At 50.9% G+C, this 17,078-nt stretch overlaps 1 protein-coding gene across 9 annotated transcripts in view; it reads left to right on the top strand.

Moving 5' to 3' along the window:
- Positions 1-17,078, top strand: part of MAST3 (microtubule associated serine/threonine kinase 3) — a 49,466-nt gene that overhangs the window by 1,397 nt on the left and 30,991 nt on the right. For 2 of the 9 annotated variants that reach the window (XM_028713255.2, XM_028713256.2), the window contains exons 2-3: positions 5,518-5,549; positions 8,361-8,438. In XM_028713255.2, the coding sequence (XP_028569088.2) occupies positions 5,518-5,549; positions 8,361-8,438 (110 nt within the window). Of the gene's footprint in view, positions 1-5,517; positions 5,550-7,034; positions 7,169-8,360; positions 8,439-14,139; positions 14,333-17,078 lie in introns of those variants that run through there. The other 7 variants (XM_028713257.2, XM_028713258.2, XM_077921950.1 and 4 more) reach the window with 7 other exon arrangements.

Here is a 17,078-nt window from a genome sequence, read left to right as displayed (position 1 = left end):
CATTTGGGTTAGGGTTGATCCAGCACCCTGGACTTCCTTATGTCCATATGGAGCCTCCAGGAGCAATGGCAGTCTACCTTGATTTCTAGGTTCTATTGCGAGGACGGCACACCTTTGGCCTGATCCAGAGGCAGCGCTCCTTTTAAAAAAAGTTTTCTATTTGATTTCACAAGGAATAATATTCCTGCAAATATTAACATTTTGCGCTCGATTCTTCCGAATCCCTCCTCCCCTCCGTGGATTCATTAAGAAAGTTCTCCAACTCCATATGATAAGTCCATCTAGTCTACAGTCCTCCGTTAAATTCAAAGTCTTATGTATTGTGGCAGGAGCTGTTTGAAGCCTCTAAAAGAGTTCAAGTGTTCTTTCAAATACAATCTCTATTTGTCCCAGTGCCGGATTTACGAATAAGCTGAACAAGCTCTAGTTTAGGGCCCCACTCTCCAAAAAAAATTAAAGGGAAAAAACAACAACTGGATGTACATTTCCAAAATATAAGATAAAAAAACAAATGAAATAAAACAGTGTTTTGTGTTGTGTCGGCTCCTCTGGTGTAAGTCCTGGGCCCCGCCTGCTCCCTAAAATATCCCTGGTTTGATCCTTTTTATATATAGGGTGCCGACATTCTGCTATTTATCATTCTTAGTAGCTTGCATCATATATTTACACCTCTGATTATTTCATGTTATAGCAAGTTTCCAGAGACTAGATGACGAGCCTTTGTCTATTGTGCTTCTAAAGGAACTTTTGTTCTTGCCAAACGCCAGCGTGTTTGCATTGTTCAGTTTGTTGCGAATAAAAAACCCATTTTAAGTTAGACCTTCATCATTATTTCACTACTAATATACCTCTTCTTAATTGTATTTCAGTTCAACCATTACATATTTTGTGATGTGCAAATAGCTTGAGATACCTATTCGGTCCATCAGTGACCATATAGCATATATTCAACACACACACAAAAAAAACACAACAGTGATAATTTGTTGTTGACAAAGGACACCTGGATATATAAAAGGCCCCATTATCTTCAAGAGCTGAGGGCTGCGTCGAACCTCAATCCGGCCCCCATTTGTCCCATTCTCTGTTGAGGTTTTGATCCTCCCGATTTCCCCTTGCCATCTCTTGCATAGTCCAATAATTTTGTCTGCCCTCGTATCTTATCATCTTTCCAGCATCTTTGCAACTGCTGTAGCGAAAACAGGAACAGTCTTTTCTTTTCCTTCGGTGTCTCTGCACCTCCAATTCCTTAAAAAAACCTGGCTTTGTAACAAATGTGATTTTTAAAACATTTTTTCCAAGCCGTTTTATATTATCTCAAGTCCGGAAAGGTGGGGGAATTGGCGTTAGGGAGAAGAAGCCTGCTGGGCCTTTCCCCCAAACCGGCCACCAGAGGCCACTGGTGAGCTACGGCGGAGGAAACAGGCTGTACCAATTGCCCTCCCCATCTTCTGTGTCCGCCCCCCTTGGCTGTGTTTGCGTTTGTGTTTGTTTGTGTGTGTTACACAGACAACCTTGCAAGCGACTGAACCGCCTTGGGCAAAGGTCTTCTCCATATTCTCCCCAGCCCTGATTTAAAAAATAAAATTATACTAATCATGGAAGCCGTGGCTTCAAGCGACAATAAAGGAGATTCCAACTAGGACTAGCTAATCAGGGCAAAGTATGGTTTCCGACTGGGTGGCGTTGAGATTCCTGCACGGCGGAGGGTTGGGCTGGATGACCCTGGGGGAGCCCTTTCCAACTTCACGAAGTCCTAGAATTGTCAGGCTTGGAAGGGAAGCCAGGGTCATCTAGCCCATGGGGAGGCAAATGTAAGGTCCGGGGGCCCAATCGCCTTCTCAATCCGGCCCACGGACGGTCCGGGAATCAGCGTGTTTTTACATGAGTAGAATGTGTCCTTTTATTTCAAATGCATCTCTGGGTTATTTGTGGGGCATAGGAATCGGTTCATTTATTTATTTATTTCAAAATACAGTCCGGCCCCCCACAAGGTCTGAGGGAGAGTGGACCGGCCCCCTACTGAAAAAGTCTGCTGACTCCTGGAGCCTAAGCTATAGCCTGTTTAGCTTATACGTAAATCCGGCACTGGCATAAATAAATAAATGATAGATAGATAGATAGATAGATAGACAGACAGACAGATAGATGATAGATAGATGATAGATAGATGATAGATAGATAGAGAAAGAGAGAGAGAGAGAGATATGTTGTTGTTTAGTCGTTTAGTGGTGTCCGCCTCTTGGTGACCCCCTGGACCAGAGCACGCCAGGCCCTCCTGTCTTCCACTGCCTCCCTCATGTTGGTCGCTTAGAGAACACTGTCCCACCATCTCGTCCTCCGTCGTCCCCTTCTCCTTGCACCCTCCATCTTTCCCAACATCAGGGTCTTTTCCAGGGAGTCTTCTCTTCTCCTGAGGTGGCCAAAGTCTTGGAGCCTCAGCTTCAGGATCTGTCCTTCCAGTGAGCACTCAGGGCTGATTTCCTTCAGAATGGAGAGGTTGGATCTTCTTGCAGTCCATGGGACTCTCCAGAGTCTCCTCCAGCACCAGAATTCAAAAGCATCCATTCTTGGGCGATCAGCCTTCTTTATGGTCCAGCTCTCACTTCCATACATCACTACTGGGAAAACCATGGCTTGAACTATACGGACCTTTGTTGGCAAGGTGATGTCTCTGCTTTTTAAGATGCTGTCCAGGTTTGTCATTGCTTTTCTCCCAAGATAGATAAATTAGATAGATAGATAGATGATAGATAGATAATATTTTGGAAATTTACTTCCAGTTATTTCCCCCCCTTTAAATTTCTTTGGGGGGCCTGCAAGAAAGTGGGGCCTTAAGCTATAGCCTGTTTAGCTTATACGTAAATCTGGCACTGGCATAAATAGATATAAAGATAGATAGATAGATAGATAGATAGATCATATTTTGGAAATGTACTTCTAGCTATTTTTCCCCTTTCAATTTTTTAGGGACCCCCAAGAGAGTGGGGCCCTAAGCTACCTCTTGTTTAGCTTATACATAAATCCGGCGCTGCTTCTACGGTTCATTGAGCTGTCTGGGTATTTGGGGAGGGGGCTGTGGCGAAGTCACCCCCTTGTCCCCGATTCCTTGAGAGCCCCCCCCCCGCCAGCACCCAAGGGTGCCTTGTGTGTCTGTGTGTACCAGGAATCGGGGGTGACGCTGAGGACATCCTTTGACCCTGATCGTCCCTGGCAGCCCCCCCAGGCTGCCGAACAGAGCCTGCTCAGCTGTCCGAACCCCAACATGGCAAAGCGAGGAAATCACTCCTGACATTTCAGACAATTTCGCTCCTTCCTTTGGGGAGGGAGGAAGAGGATGGGGTTTTGTCTGTCGCACTTCAAGCAATAACACAGGCCTAACAAAATATATATAACCTGTATCGTTTCACCGTTCTTCAACAGAGAATCTATGATCGAGATGCAAGTGGTAAAATAAATCAGTTTTGTAGGAGCAAAATTAGAGAGTCCGTCAATATCACAGAGGCAAAACAAGCCTTTCAGTGGTCCTGATCCTGTAATCGTGCGATAAGAGAAGCTCCGAGTGTAGCAATTCTTAAACAGAGAATACGTGATAGAATCAGGGTGGATAAAACTCTATTATTAATTTTTTTAAAAAATGGGTTTTTAAAATTTAAATCGGATTTTTAAAAATTTAAATCATATTTTTAAAATAAAATGCTTTTGGAGGAATAATTTTTCTAAAGATTTTCTGTTTAAGTTATGTTATAGTCCAAAGTCTATTCATCAGGAAATAAGGATTTGCCTTAAGTTTTCCATGTGTGCTAAAACTCAGTCTAAGCTTTTTTTTTTAGAAAACCGTTTAACCACATCAGTTAGCAAACATGGATACATATGCTATAGTGCTATTGTTTTAGTTAAAGGAATTGTTTAAATTGTTATTAAGGAAATGATTCTTTTTCTCCTTCCAATCAAGTACAGCAGAAAAGTTGCCCCAGTATAAACAGTTAACTGATTAAACCTCACCATTTATTTCTATGCAGTATAACCAAATCAGTAATGTTTGATATAACTGTAAAAACTGCTCTGAAAATTTGTCATTCCAAAAACGAAACCTTCGTCTGGTTGTAAATATGAAGATTATACCGGCAATAAAAGAATCGATTTAATTTTTTTAAAAAATCCGATCTAAATTTTAAAAATCCGATTTAAGTAGATAATAATATTCTGAATTTTTGGATATATATATATATTTAAAACCATTGATTTTTATCCACCCTGCTTTGGAAGTGACAACACACCTCCTGCTCTTATCATCGATTTGACGACCTTCGCCCCACACCTGCTGGCAGCATTGCAGGGAAAGTGCGCCCTGCCCTCTGTGTCCTGGGACAGTCGCTCTGCACGTGCTCAGGAGGCGGCAGCTGGGGGGGCAGAAGGCAGGGCCTTTGGTCCCGGGTGGGGCGAGAGAGACGCGCAGCTCAGCAGTGTTTGCACTGGCCCTTTGCAGGTTTGCAAGCAGGGAGACTTCACCATAAATTCACATTCTGCGTGAAAAAATTGTCCAGTAGCACCTTAGAAGCCAACTAGGTTTGTTCTGGGTTTAAGCTTTCGTGTGCATGCACACTTCTTCAGATACTAAGGTAAAGGTAAAGGGACCCCTGACCGTTAGGTCCAGTCGTGGCCGACTCTGGGGTTGCGGTGCTCATCTCGCTTTATTGGCCAAGGGAGCCGGCATACAGCTCATGTGGCCGGCATACAGGGTCATGTGGCCAGCAGGACTAAGCCGCTTCTGGCGAACCAGAGCAGCGCACGGAAACGCCGTTTACCTTCCCGCCGGAGTGGTACCTATTGATCTACTTGCACTTTGACGTGCTTTCGAACTGCTAGGTTGGCAGGAGCAGGGACTGAGCAACGGGAGCTCACCCCATCATTGCGGGGATTCGAACCGCCGACCTTCTGATCGTCAAGTCCTGGGCTCTGTGGTTTAACCCACGGTGCCACCCATGTCCCCCAGTAGCACCTTAGAGACCAACTAAGTTTGTTCTGGCTATAAGCTTTCATGTTCATGCACACTTCTTCAGATACTAATTTGGGTTTATTTGTCCTTCGTATTTGTAAAACCAATAATAATAATAAAAAACCTTAGAGGCATTGAGAGCAGAGTGCGGGAAACCAGTTTTTGGAAAGAAAATTGTATTAAATCTGTCTGAATCTGTGGCTGATTGGGTAAAATTTGGGAAACCGATTCGGAGAAAGAGAAAGAAACTCAAGGCACCAGTCCTCATGCTTAGGCCAGTTCAAACGAGGAGCTGCCTCCAAGCCAGTGTTGCATGCACTGGCTGGCAGTTCCAAAGATGAAGTTGAACTTGCCGAGCGAATTCTCTAACCACTGAGCCACAGCCCCCCAAAAGACGGCATGCCTCTCCCATCCTTTCATGCACTGGGGTTCGAGGGGTCTGAGCGAGGCTGAAGGGGCGGCTGCAAAGTCCCGTCGGCCTCATCCTGACTGTCTTTTCCCCCTTTCCTTTTCCGCAGAAGGAGCTGAGCCTGCCTCGCCGTGGGAAAACGTGAGTGGGGGGCTCTGCCCCGCGTTTCGGGTTCTGCGTCGCGTCACTCGGGCTTCTGCGGGCACCCAGATAGATGCCTCTGGAGGGCCCACAAGCAGCTGGCCAGCCTGGCTCACTTTAGGGGTTTCCTGGTGCCAGAGTATTCCAATAATAATAATAATAATAATTTATTATACCCCACGATACGGTCTGGAGTCTGTATCGTGATATCGGTTTCATGATTTTTTGACCTGGTGATATATTTGCAAATCACGATATGTGTGTCTGTGTTTTCTGGAAAAAAATCGCAATGTGGGGGAAACTGTGAAGCCCCAATAGCTCCATCCTTATACCAGACAGTGTGATATTTAGCTGGCGATATAGCGTGATGTTGAAAACCTACTCCATCCTTATTCGGACATCATGATATATCGATATATCGCAGTTTGGCTGGTGATACATCACAAAGTTGAAAACCAGATACTGCGCAGCCCTATCAATCAATCAATCAATCAATCAATCAATGGGATATACAACCAGAAACAGTATCTAGGCCTCTTTTCAAGAGCATTAGAGAGGGCTGGACTAGATGGCTCTGGTGGGCCCTTTCGGCTCTGCCGTTCTATGATTGTTATACATTTTCTGGACGCCCCAGGATCATATTATAAAGCAGCTGTGTTCTGTGTTCCAAACCAAGCCCTGCTGGCAGTTGTTTTCGTTTTGTTTTCCTATGCAATAAAAAATAAATCGGTGCAAGCAAATTCCTGTTCCGAAAGTGTGGCCCGCAGAGAAAAGTTCGGGGACCCTCGAGAATGTCCGAAGAGCCTTTCCCAGCCAATGGGGACTCGAGAGGCATGACGGTGCCTCGCCCTCGAGAGCCTGCGCATCGGTGCCCCTTTGCCGTCTCATGTGGCAGGGAGTTCCAGAGTTCAGCTCCCTGCGGCGGCGCTTTTTTAAGCGATAGTTTCTCCCAACCTGTTTCCGCGTCGGAATTGCTTTTGAGATTGGTTCTGGTGGTGATTTTCTCGCTCGTACATTCCCCGCAGAGTTGGAGCGCGGGGGAACCCGCTGCCAACCCGTGTGCGCACTACAGAGCTAGACGAACCTCCGTACTGTACAAGTCTCTTGTCTCCGCCCACGGCCCCGCCGCGACCAATTCACGGCCCTGGCACTGAAATTTGTGGGTGCCCGGCCCCTTGGTGGGGAATTTGGTGGGTGCTCAGGCACACAGCGCCCCCGGGCGTTGGCACCTATGCGCCCACCCCTCTTGAGAGCGGCGGCGCCCCGAGCCTTTTCCATTGGAGAGCTCGGGTCCCCCCGCGCGCCTTTCTCCAAAAACCTGGCCAACTGGCGCCTCGTTGCTTGCGCTTTTTTAATTCCTAGGGGGCGGCGGCGCGCGCTCCAAGCACCCCCACCCCAGGGCTTTTCTGTTCCTCCCAGTCCCTCTTCTCCCTCCCTCCCTCCGAGGTTGGGGGGGGGGAGGGCTGGGTGGGCGGGCGAGCGAGCGAGCGAGCGCCGGGGAAAGCCGCGCCAGGCGAGCAGAGCGCGGCGGACGCGCCGTCGGGGCAGCGCGTTGCCACCGCCGTCGCCATGCAGGCGCGCCGTGCCAAGCTGAAGATCCCTTCGCTGACCTTGGTGGAGTGAGTTTGGGGGGGCTCCTGGGCGCCCCCGCTCGGGGAGAAGGTGGGGAAACTGGGGGAGAGGTTCCAGCGCCGGCAGGCAGCGACCCGGGGGCGCTTGGAGAGGCGCGCACGGCGGAGCGCTGGCTTGGCACCGAAAGCTGGGCAGGGCTGTGGGGTTGGGGGTCTTTTTCTCTCTCGCGGCCCCTCTTTCTGCCTTCGGGGGATCCCTCTCCTCCCTCCCCTCTCCCCTCCTTCCATCCCGGGGTCTCCAATGACGCACGGCTTGGTTGCCAGGGAACCGGCTGCGGAGGGAGGGGGCGGCGGTGATTCCCCAAAGAGAGAGAATGAGAAAAGGGCTCTCCGTGGCTTCTCCCACTCCAAAGCGCACCTCCGCCTCCGGGAAGGGTCCCGCAGAGCTGATGTAGCCCACCCCGGGGCTGTGCCGCCCTCCGCAAACCTGCCAGGCGGGTCCCCGTCCCACCCCACCCCCCACTGGCGAGAGGGTTGCCCGGGCGGCGCCACTGAGCTATCTGGGAGGAGCTCCGCGGCTCCGCTTTCCCCTGATGTAATTTTATTCCGATTAAAAAACACGCACGCAGCAGATGCGGGGCTGGGAGAACACCACCTGTTGAACCTCCGCCTGCCACGGGGAAGGAAAAGGCGTTTGGGGTAGGGGCGAGCGCGCCCGGGGCCTGGCAGTCGGGGGTTCGAGTCCGCTCCCCCCTGAAAATCACTGCGTGGCCTCTCTGAGCCTGACCTACCTCTCAGGGTTGTTGTGCGAGAAGAACCAGCCTCGCCATTTTTGAGCTTGGGATATTAAGAGGCCCTCTGGGCATGGGCAGAGTGCTCCCCGCCCCGGTCTCCCCAGATCTTACAAACCGGGGGGGGGCTTTCCAAGATCTTCTCACCTGCGAGGAGTTTCATCTCTCCCCCTCTCCACCTAATACCCCATTGCCCCCCAACCGGTGTCGCTTGGGGCTTCAACGGCACAGTGCCCAGGCAGCGCTACAGTTCCCTGCTTTGGGAACTGTAGCTCTGCGATCGGATATCCCTGGACGTGTAAGGAGCTGTCGTCTCTAGATGGGGGGTGGGTGGCAACGGACTGGGTCCCTGTCACTGCCCCCCAACTCATCTCCTGTGGGGTGGGGTTGCGCCTCTGACCCCTATTCACACCGCCGCCTCGTTCTCCTTGGCTCTCTTCCTTCTGCAGCCTCTCGCCCGGGAGCCAGAGTCCGACCCTCCTCAGTCCCCTCAGCCCTCTCAGCCCCCTGGCGTTGCACCCCTGGAGGTAAGAGACCCTAACCACGAGTGGGGAGATGTGTCCTTTCCGTGCAGTGGGAGGGGGGGAGGAATATTATGTGCTGTTATGGGGTGCACGTCCGTCTTGCGAGGCGGGTGCCGAGGAAGCGCTTTCCTGATTGCTCCGTCGCTCTTGACAAAAAAGGGCAGCGTGGTGTAGTGGTTGGAACCACGGTTCAATCCCCTGCACACTCTCTCACACCACAAACGCAGCCTGGGTTGTTTGTGCAGAGGAAACAGAGAGGGGCCAGGCAAAACGCATCGTCTTCTGCGCCGCTTCTGATTCCTAAAAACAGAGCCTCCATGGACAGGACCGGTCTACCTGGTGGCGAAAAATAGGCAGTTCTTCCCCTGGCCTTGATTGCAGGGGCCTTAGCCCCCCCCTTTGGGCCCAATCCAGCAGGCTCTTGCGGTGTTCTCGTAAGCTAGCGCCGCTGGGGCTTCTTGCTGTGGCCAGCGGGAGTCAGGGCCAGATTGAGGTTTGATGCGGCCCTCCGCTCCTGAAGGTAACGGGGCCCTTTCTATGTCCAGCTGTCCTTTGTCAACAACAAATTTTTGTGTTGAATAGATGCTATATCAGGCATAGATAAACTTGGCCCTCCAGATGTTTTGGGACTGCAACTCCCATCATCCCTGACCACTGGTCCTCTTAGCTAGGGATGATGGGAGTTGTAGTCCCAAAACATCTGGAGAGTCAAGTTTGGGGATTCCTGTGCTAGATGGTCATTGATGGACCTAATAGGTATCTCAAGAGGGACATGGGTGGCGCTGTGGGTTAAACCACAGAGCCTAGGACCTGCCGATCAGAAGGTCGGCGGTTCGAATCCCCGCAATGACGGGGTGAGCTCCTGTTGCTCGGTCCCTGCTCCTGCCAACCTAGCAGTTCGAAAGCACGTCAAAATGCAAGTAGATATAGAGGTACCGCTCCGGCAGGAAGGTAAACGGCGTTTCCGTGCGCTGCTCTGGTTTGCCAGAAGCGGCTTAGTCCTGCTGGCCACATGACCCGGAAGCTGTACGCTGGCTCCCTCAGCCAATAAAGCGAGACGAACACCACAACCCCAGAGTCGGCCATGACTGGGCCTAATGGTCAGGGGTCCCTTTACCTTTTAGGTATCTCAAGCCATTTGCACATCTTGCCCTGCAACCAGTCCATGCAGAATGTCGGCACCCTATATATAAGGTAAAGGTAAAGGTACCCCTGCCCGTACGGGCCAGTCTTGCCACCCTATATATAGAAAGGAGCAAACCAGGGATATTTTAGGGAGCATGCGGGGCCCATGACTTACATCAGAGGAGCCTACACAACACAAAACACTGTTGCTGTTTTGTTTGTTTTTTATCTTATATTTTGGAAATATACGTCCAGGTTTTTTCCCCTTTAATTTTTCTGGGGGCCCCCTAGAGAGTGGGGCCCTAAGCTAGAGCTTGTTGAGCTTAGACGTGAATCCGGCACTGGCGGGAGTTGTAGCTCAGCAGCACCCGGCGGTCCAAAGGTTCCCAAGGCCGAGGGAGGAGCGGTCGCCGTGGGGCAGGCAATCTCCCCGTCCCTCTCCGACTCCTTGGCCAAGGCCGCTACCTCCTCCGATGGCCTCGCAGGGCGGATTAATGAATAACGTGAGCGCCTGGTAATTTCTCCCTGTCTGAGAGAGAGAGAGAGAGGGAACGTAAGCGCTTGTGTTTTGATGGGCGCAGCGAAGAGGGAAGAATCCTAGAATCATAGAGTTGGAATAGACCCGAAGGGCCATCGAGTCCAACCCCCTGCCAAGCAGGAAACACCATCAGAGCACTCCTGACATATGGTTGTCAAGCCTCTGCTTAAAGACCTCCAAAGAAGGAGACTCCACCACACTCCTTGGCAGCAAATTCCACTGTCAAACAGCTCTTACTGTCAGGAAGTTCTTCCTAATGTTGAGGTGGAATCTTCTTTCTTGTAGTTTGGATCCATTGCTCCGTGTCCGCTTCTCTGGAGCAGCAGAAAACAACCTTTCTCCCTCCTCTATGTGACATCCTTTTATATATTTGAACATGGCTATCATATCACCCCTTCACCTCCTCTTCTCCAGGCTAAACATGCCCAGCTCCCTTAGCCGTTCCTCATAAGGCATCGTTTCCAGGCCTTTGACCATTTTGGTTGCCCTCCTCTGGACATGTTCCAGTTTGTCAGTGTCCCTCTTGAACTGTGGTGCCCAGAACTGGACACAGTACTCCAGGTGAGGTCTGACCAGAGCAGAATACAGTGGCACTATTACTTCCCTTGATCTAGATGCTATACGCCTCTTGATGCAGCCCAGAATTGCATTGGCTTTTTTAGCTGCCGCGTCACACTGTTGGCTCATGTCAACAGAGGCGCTGTAACAGCTGGCAGCCCTGGGCAGGTAAAAGGAAACATATTTGCTTGTTTTTATTTGAATATTTGCGTGTTTTATTTGAATATTGGCGTGCCCATGGCTCAGTGGGCTAGGGCAGTTGCTTGGCATGTAGAAGGGCCTCAGGTTCAGTCCTTGCTTGGCCCCCACCTGAAACCTAGAGAGCCGCTGCCAGCCAGTGTAGGAAGAATAGTCCGCTCCGTGGCCTGGCTCAGCTTCTGTTCAGTTCAGACAAAATATTAAAATACAGTAATGCACCAAACATTAAAAGCTTCCCTCAACAGGGCTGCCTTCAGATGTCTTCTAAAAGTCTGGTAGTTGTTATTCTCTTTGACATCTGGTGGGAGGGCGTTCCACAGGGCGGGTGCCACCACCGAGAAGGCCCTCTGCCTGCTTCCCTGTAACTTCTCTTCTCGCAGTGAGGGAACCGCCAGAAGGCCCTCGGGAGATGGACCCCGGTGTCCGGGGTGGAGATGCTCCTTCAGGTCTACTGGGCCGTTTAGGGCTTTAAAGGTCAGCACCAACCCTTTGAATTGTGCTCGGAAACTGTACTGGTAGCTCTGGAGAGCTTTGAGACTTCCCCCTCCGCTCAGCGGGTGGTCTGGATTCGCACCCAGCTCCAAAAATTGGCTCTGCCTTTGTAAAATCAAAGCGGCCAGCCGGCCAGAGGCGTCCTTCCCCCCCCCCCCCCCCGCCAGAACTCAGTCAATGCTGCTCTTTGGTTATGAAACGATTTCAGGAATCGATCCTTTCCCCTGCCTAATCCTCACGGCCGGCCAAATTGTGGCAGTGCTTTTTCCTCTTCCCTGGCCTTCATTTTTTCCCTCTTCTCTGGGCCTCATGAGGGACAGAAGCTTGAGCTTGGGGCAAAGGAGGCGTGAGACAGACAGACAGACAGACAGACAGACAGACACACACACACAATTCCCCTAGTTTTTGCATCAACTCAACATTAGGAAGAACTTTCTGACAGTGAGAGCTGTTTGTCCGAAAAATGGTGGCCTTTAGCTGAGATTCCTGCATTGCAAAGCGGGTTGGGATGGATGACCACTGGGGTTCCCTCCCCAACCTGCCAATGTCTCCAAAGTCCCAACTTCCTGCTGCCAAGAGCGCCAGCTCTTTGAACAAACAGCGATGGCGGTTTTGGAAAGAGAGTTTCACATCTGCAAGCTTTATGCGCCGCGCGGCAGGGGCAGGGAGGGGGGCTGGCATGCGCCGCAGGACTTCCTGCGCACGAGGGAGGGAGGGATATATATGCGCCTGCATGCGCAGCCCGGCTCTCTGCCATCCCCCCCCCCCCCGCGCGCAGGTCAGCTGGACAACCGTTGCCATGGAGAGACAGCCTTCAACCGCTGCTGGCTTGGCGGCAGAGTCGGCAGTCGCCTTGGCCCTCTGCCACCCGGCTTGCCTGGCGGCTGCTCCCCCCCCCCCCACAGTTGTCATGTGTTGCACAGAGAGAGAGAGAGAGAGAGAGAGAGAGAGAGAGAGAGAGAGAGGACAGGGAGAGAGAGAGGGCATTGTTGCATGGATGTGTGTCAGGGAGACCTGGGTTCAAACTCACAGGAATCTTTTCCCCTGCAACTCCAAGGCTTTAAGCCTCCTTCCTTCCCTCCTTTACTTCCTTCCTTTCCTTCCTTCCTTCCTTATCTTTTCTTCCTTCCCTCCTTGCCCTTCCTTCCCTTCCCTTCCCTTCCTTCCTTCCTTCCTTCCTTCCTTCCTTCCTTCCTTCCTTCCTTCCTTCCTCCCTCCCTTCCCTTTCCTTCCTCCCTTCCCTTTCCTTCCTTCCTTCCTTCCTTCCTTCCTTCCTTCCTTCCTTCCTTCCTTCTCTTTTTTTCTTTCTCTCTCTCTTTCTCTCTCTCTCCCACGTTTTTCTCATCACAGTAGCACTGGCTCATGGGTTCTGTAGTAACCCGCTTTGCTTCTTAAGGCCACAGCTCTCCCATCGCTCCAAAACTGCACCATGGGCTCTGTAGTGATTTTACTTGGCTTTGGTTTCAAATGGGTTTTCCTTTCGCAACGATGCTGGCATCTTGGGCTCTACAGTCTTAGGCCTGCAGAGGTTTCCAAACTTTTCATGTCGCTGACACGCTTTTTTAGACACGCATCCTTTCACGACACATTAATTCAGTTTTGCTATAGCAAACCCAGAGGTTAAACTAACCCCCTTATAAGAGATACGGCTGCAGTGGTACCTATTTATCTACTTGCGCTGGCGTGCTTTCAAACTGCTAGGTTGGCAGGAGCTAGGACAGAGCAACGGGAGCTCACTCCGTCATTGCGGGGATTCGAACCGCCAACCTTCCAATCTGACTGGGTTTCCCCAGCCACTCTGGGCAGCTTCCAACAAATTAAAACACAGCGAGACATCAAACATTAAAACCTTCCCTGCATAGGGTTGCCTTCAAATGTATTCTAAAAGCCAGATACAGCGGTACCTCGATTTAAGAACAGCCCTGTTTACAAACTATTCAGTTTACCAACTCCGCAAGTAGTGTCCCGGTTTGCAAACTTTACCTCGGTCTATGAATGGAATCTGAGTGGTGGCAGGGCACCGGCGGCAGGAGGCCTCATTAGGGAAAGTGCACCTCGGTTTAAGAACAATTTCGGTTTAAGAATGGACTTCCGGAACTAATTAAATTTGCACACCGAGGTTTACCACTGTACAGTGGTACCTTGGGTTAAGTACTTAATTTGTTCTGGAGGTCCATACATAAGCTGAAACTGTTCTTAACCTGAAGCACCACTTTAGTTAATGGGGCCTCCTGCTGCCGCTGCGCCACCGGAGCACGATTTCTGTTCTCACCCTGAAGCAAAGTTCTTAACCTGAAGCACTATTTCTGGGTTAGTGGAGTATGTAACCTGAAGCGTATATAACCCGAGGTACCACTGTAGTTGTTTATTTCCTTGACATCTGACGGGAGGGCGTTCCACAGGGCGGGCGCCACCACCGAGAAGGCCCTCTGCCCTTTGAAAGCCATGCAGGTTGGCCGAAGCGCGTTGCATGCTTTCACTATGCGCATACACGAAAGACCATTTTCTCTGATCTTCCAACCTTTCGCTTCAGGGATGCGCTAGCAGAGAGGGAGGAAAAAAACCCTTTTTCTCTCCACGTCGTGCCATCCTTTTGCAAACCTCTCTCACGCCGCCTCTTCCTCGCCGCCTCTTAAACTGGAAAAAACAACAACCCCCAAACGTTACGCGTTTTCCCGGAGTCGCCGCATCCCGGGGGTCGTTTCGGCGACCCATATCTGAATCGTTTCCAACCGATTCCCCGGCGCACGTGGGAAAGGAATTCGGGGGCGGGCGGGGATTGGTGTGTGTGTCTCTCTTCGCTGCGCAAATCTCGGGAGGGGGCGCTGCGGAGCGCCCTGGGCTGGGAGGCCGGCGGCCCTCGGAAGGCGGTGACGGCGCCCCGCGGGAGGAGGAGGAGGAGGAGAAGGACCCGTCGGTGGCCGGCGATGTCGGACCCCGGCACTTGGGGGGCTCCGCTGGGCGCCCTCAGCCAGCGCTCCAAGAGGTAACCAAGGCGGAGGCGCGCAGCCGAGGAGCCAACGGAACGCTTCCGGGCGCAATTACGCACCGAGCGGAGCTGCTCTTTTGGAGAGGGAGGGAGGGGAAAGAAGCGCCTCGCCGGAGGGATGCGGGGGGGGGGGGGAGGTGTTGCTTGCGGAGAGTTTGTTCTCATCCTCCCCGGGGGTGGTGTGCATTGCACAAACAGCCCCCCCCCCATCCGCACGGGTGCTTTTTTGGGGACGTTCCCCGGCGCGCAAAGCTTGCAAAAGGGTTTAACAATCACATACCCAGAGGCGCCTCTCCTCTCTCGCCTGTGTGTGTGTGGCGGGGGCTTTTGTGCAGGAAGCCCCCCCCCCGATATATTATCTTGTACCCTAATTTCTGGGCTGTGACTTTTTTTATTAATATATTATCCACCCAAAGTTCTTCGTCTCCTTCCTTTGTGTTTTTATCTTTCTCGCTGAGAAACAGGTTGGCTGTTTCTCTTTCTTCCTCCCCCCCCCCCGTTAATCTGTGTGCTCTTGTACAGATTAGGACATAATCCCCTGGGCCAGATTGTGAGGGGGGGGGGCTGGTTTGGACCCGGAGCATCCGAGGTCACCGATCTCCTTGGGTGCTCCAACTTCCTTCCCCCTTCCCAACCCCACAAAAAAAGGCAATGTGAGGTTTAAGGGGGAAATTCTTTCCCCAAACTCCCAATTTGTGCCCTAAAATGAACTCTGGATCATTGGGGGGGGGGCGATTTTTCTCGGGTGAGAACTAGCAAGGCTGGTTCCTGACTCAAGCTCCAAGGATGTGGAGGGGGGGGGGCAGAATTCCAGGAATGTGGGGGGGGGGGGAGACGGCTTTCAAGGATGGCCCCTCTGCTGCTGGAGGCAGGAATGAGGTCCAGTCGCTGCTTTTCGCTGGTTGAACTGGTCAGCCACTCTGAGGACATGGAACCTGACTGGATGGGACCCCCCCTTGGGTCCTGATCCAGCAGCCAAGCTCTTCTCGGTTGCTTAGGATTCCTCAGTGGAGCCTCTTTGAGCAGAGGCAGTCTACCTTAGGACGGTGGAGACGCAAGGCTTTTTTTTGCTCTTGCATTCGCTTGCTGGTTTCCCTTTGGGTGGCCACGGTGAGGACAGGATTTTGGGCCAGGCAAGCGCACCTTTGGGCCTGATCCTGCCGCCACAGGGGGTTCCCCATAGGTCCTGACCGGCAGGTTAAAAAAGGTATTGGATCAGTTTAGTGGTTTTCAGTGGCTGCGTTGACTGCATTCTCATATACAGTGGTACCTCGGGTTACAGACACTTCAGGTTACAGACTCCGCTAACCCAGAAATAGTACCTTGGGTTAAGAACTTTGCTTCAGGATGAGAACAGAAATCGTGCTCCGGCGGCGTGGCAGCAGCAAGAGGCCCCATTAGCTAAAGTGGTGCTTCAGGTTAAGAACAGTTTCAGGTTAAGTACGGACCTCCGGAACGAATTAAGTACTTAACCTGAAGTACCACTGTGTGTGTATATATATATATATATATACATACTGTGTATGTATGTGTGTGTGTGTATATATATATATATATATATATATATATGCAGTATATGTTTTTATTTGATTTTAAAACGTATAAACATATAACAAAATCAATAAAAAATCCATAATATGAGATTACTCTGAATCTCAAGACTTCCTCCCACATCTCTCAATAACAATGTTTAAAACTACATATATCAGTTCATATCCAGATTTTTCCGTCGGTCTGAATTGTCTATAACTTTTGTTACTTTACAAGGGTGGTTAAAACCCGGCTCATGTTTTCACCGGGCCACAGTTGTCTTGTAAAGAAACGTGTTCTCCATTCATGTCGAGGCAGTAGATGCAGAAATGCGCTTGGCCCAAATGACTTTCGGGTGTTTGATCGGGGGTTTGATCGGTCACTGTGAGGCAGGGGCATGAACAGGAATATTATTGGGGGGGCAGGTAAGACCCGCCCCACATAACTGATCGCAAGATGCGGCGCAATGTCCATCAACTTTGGGTATGAGTTCGGCCCCCTCCAATATTTTATCGGAGGGAAGGCGAAGGGACTTTGGCCTCTAGGAGCTATCCTCCTGTGCTGTGAGGACAGGTCCGGATGAGGCCCTTTGGGCCACATCCAGCTGCTGCAGGGCTTTCCTTTTGCGACAGAAAAAGGAGGCAAATATAGATTGTATCCAAGAGAAAGGTGTAAACACTTAAACTCCTTGGCCAGGCTTTGAATAACTCTTGCAATGTTACAGAGACTTCGGATATATTGGAGAGGACTATTTGAATGAGCTATAATTGATTTAGATATTTAAAGCACCCACAGAGGAGAGGAGGGAAATCTGAAGATTCGGAAGAATCCTTGTTCTCTTTTGAAATCTAATTGTGTTAAATGTGTGCGGTTTGTTTTGTAAAACCGGTAAAAATCATTTCGAAAAGAAGAAGAGGAAAAAGGAGGCTATGCGCACCGTGAGCAGCTCCACTACGGGGCGAGATTTAGCGATGGGCATCAACTTCGATGACTCTAAAAAGGAGATTATACAAATCCAGGGCGGATCTGTGGCTACTGGCCAATGGCTCTGTTGTCGCTGCTAAAGGCAGGAAATGCCTCTGAACGATGATGCGCTAAGGTCCAGGTTTCGGGCTTCCGTTTTGGGGCATCTTAGCGGACACTGTGAGGACAGGAGTTGGGACTAGATGCCCTGATCCAGCTCCTGTGGGACTCTCCTTACCTTCCCTTTGTG

Source organism: Podarcis muralis, chromosome 18 (assembly GCF_964188315.1).
Source record: "Podarcis muralis chromosome 18, rPodMur119.hap1.1, whole genome shotgun sequence".
NCBI lineage: Eukaryota > Metazoa > Chordata > Lepidosauria > Squamata > Lacertidae > Podarcis > Podarcis muralis.
The sequence above is the reverse complement of the archived record's forward strand: the minus strand, read 5'-3'. Positions and strand labels throughout refer to the sequence as shown.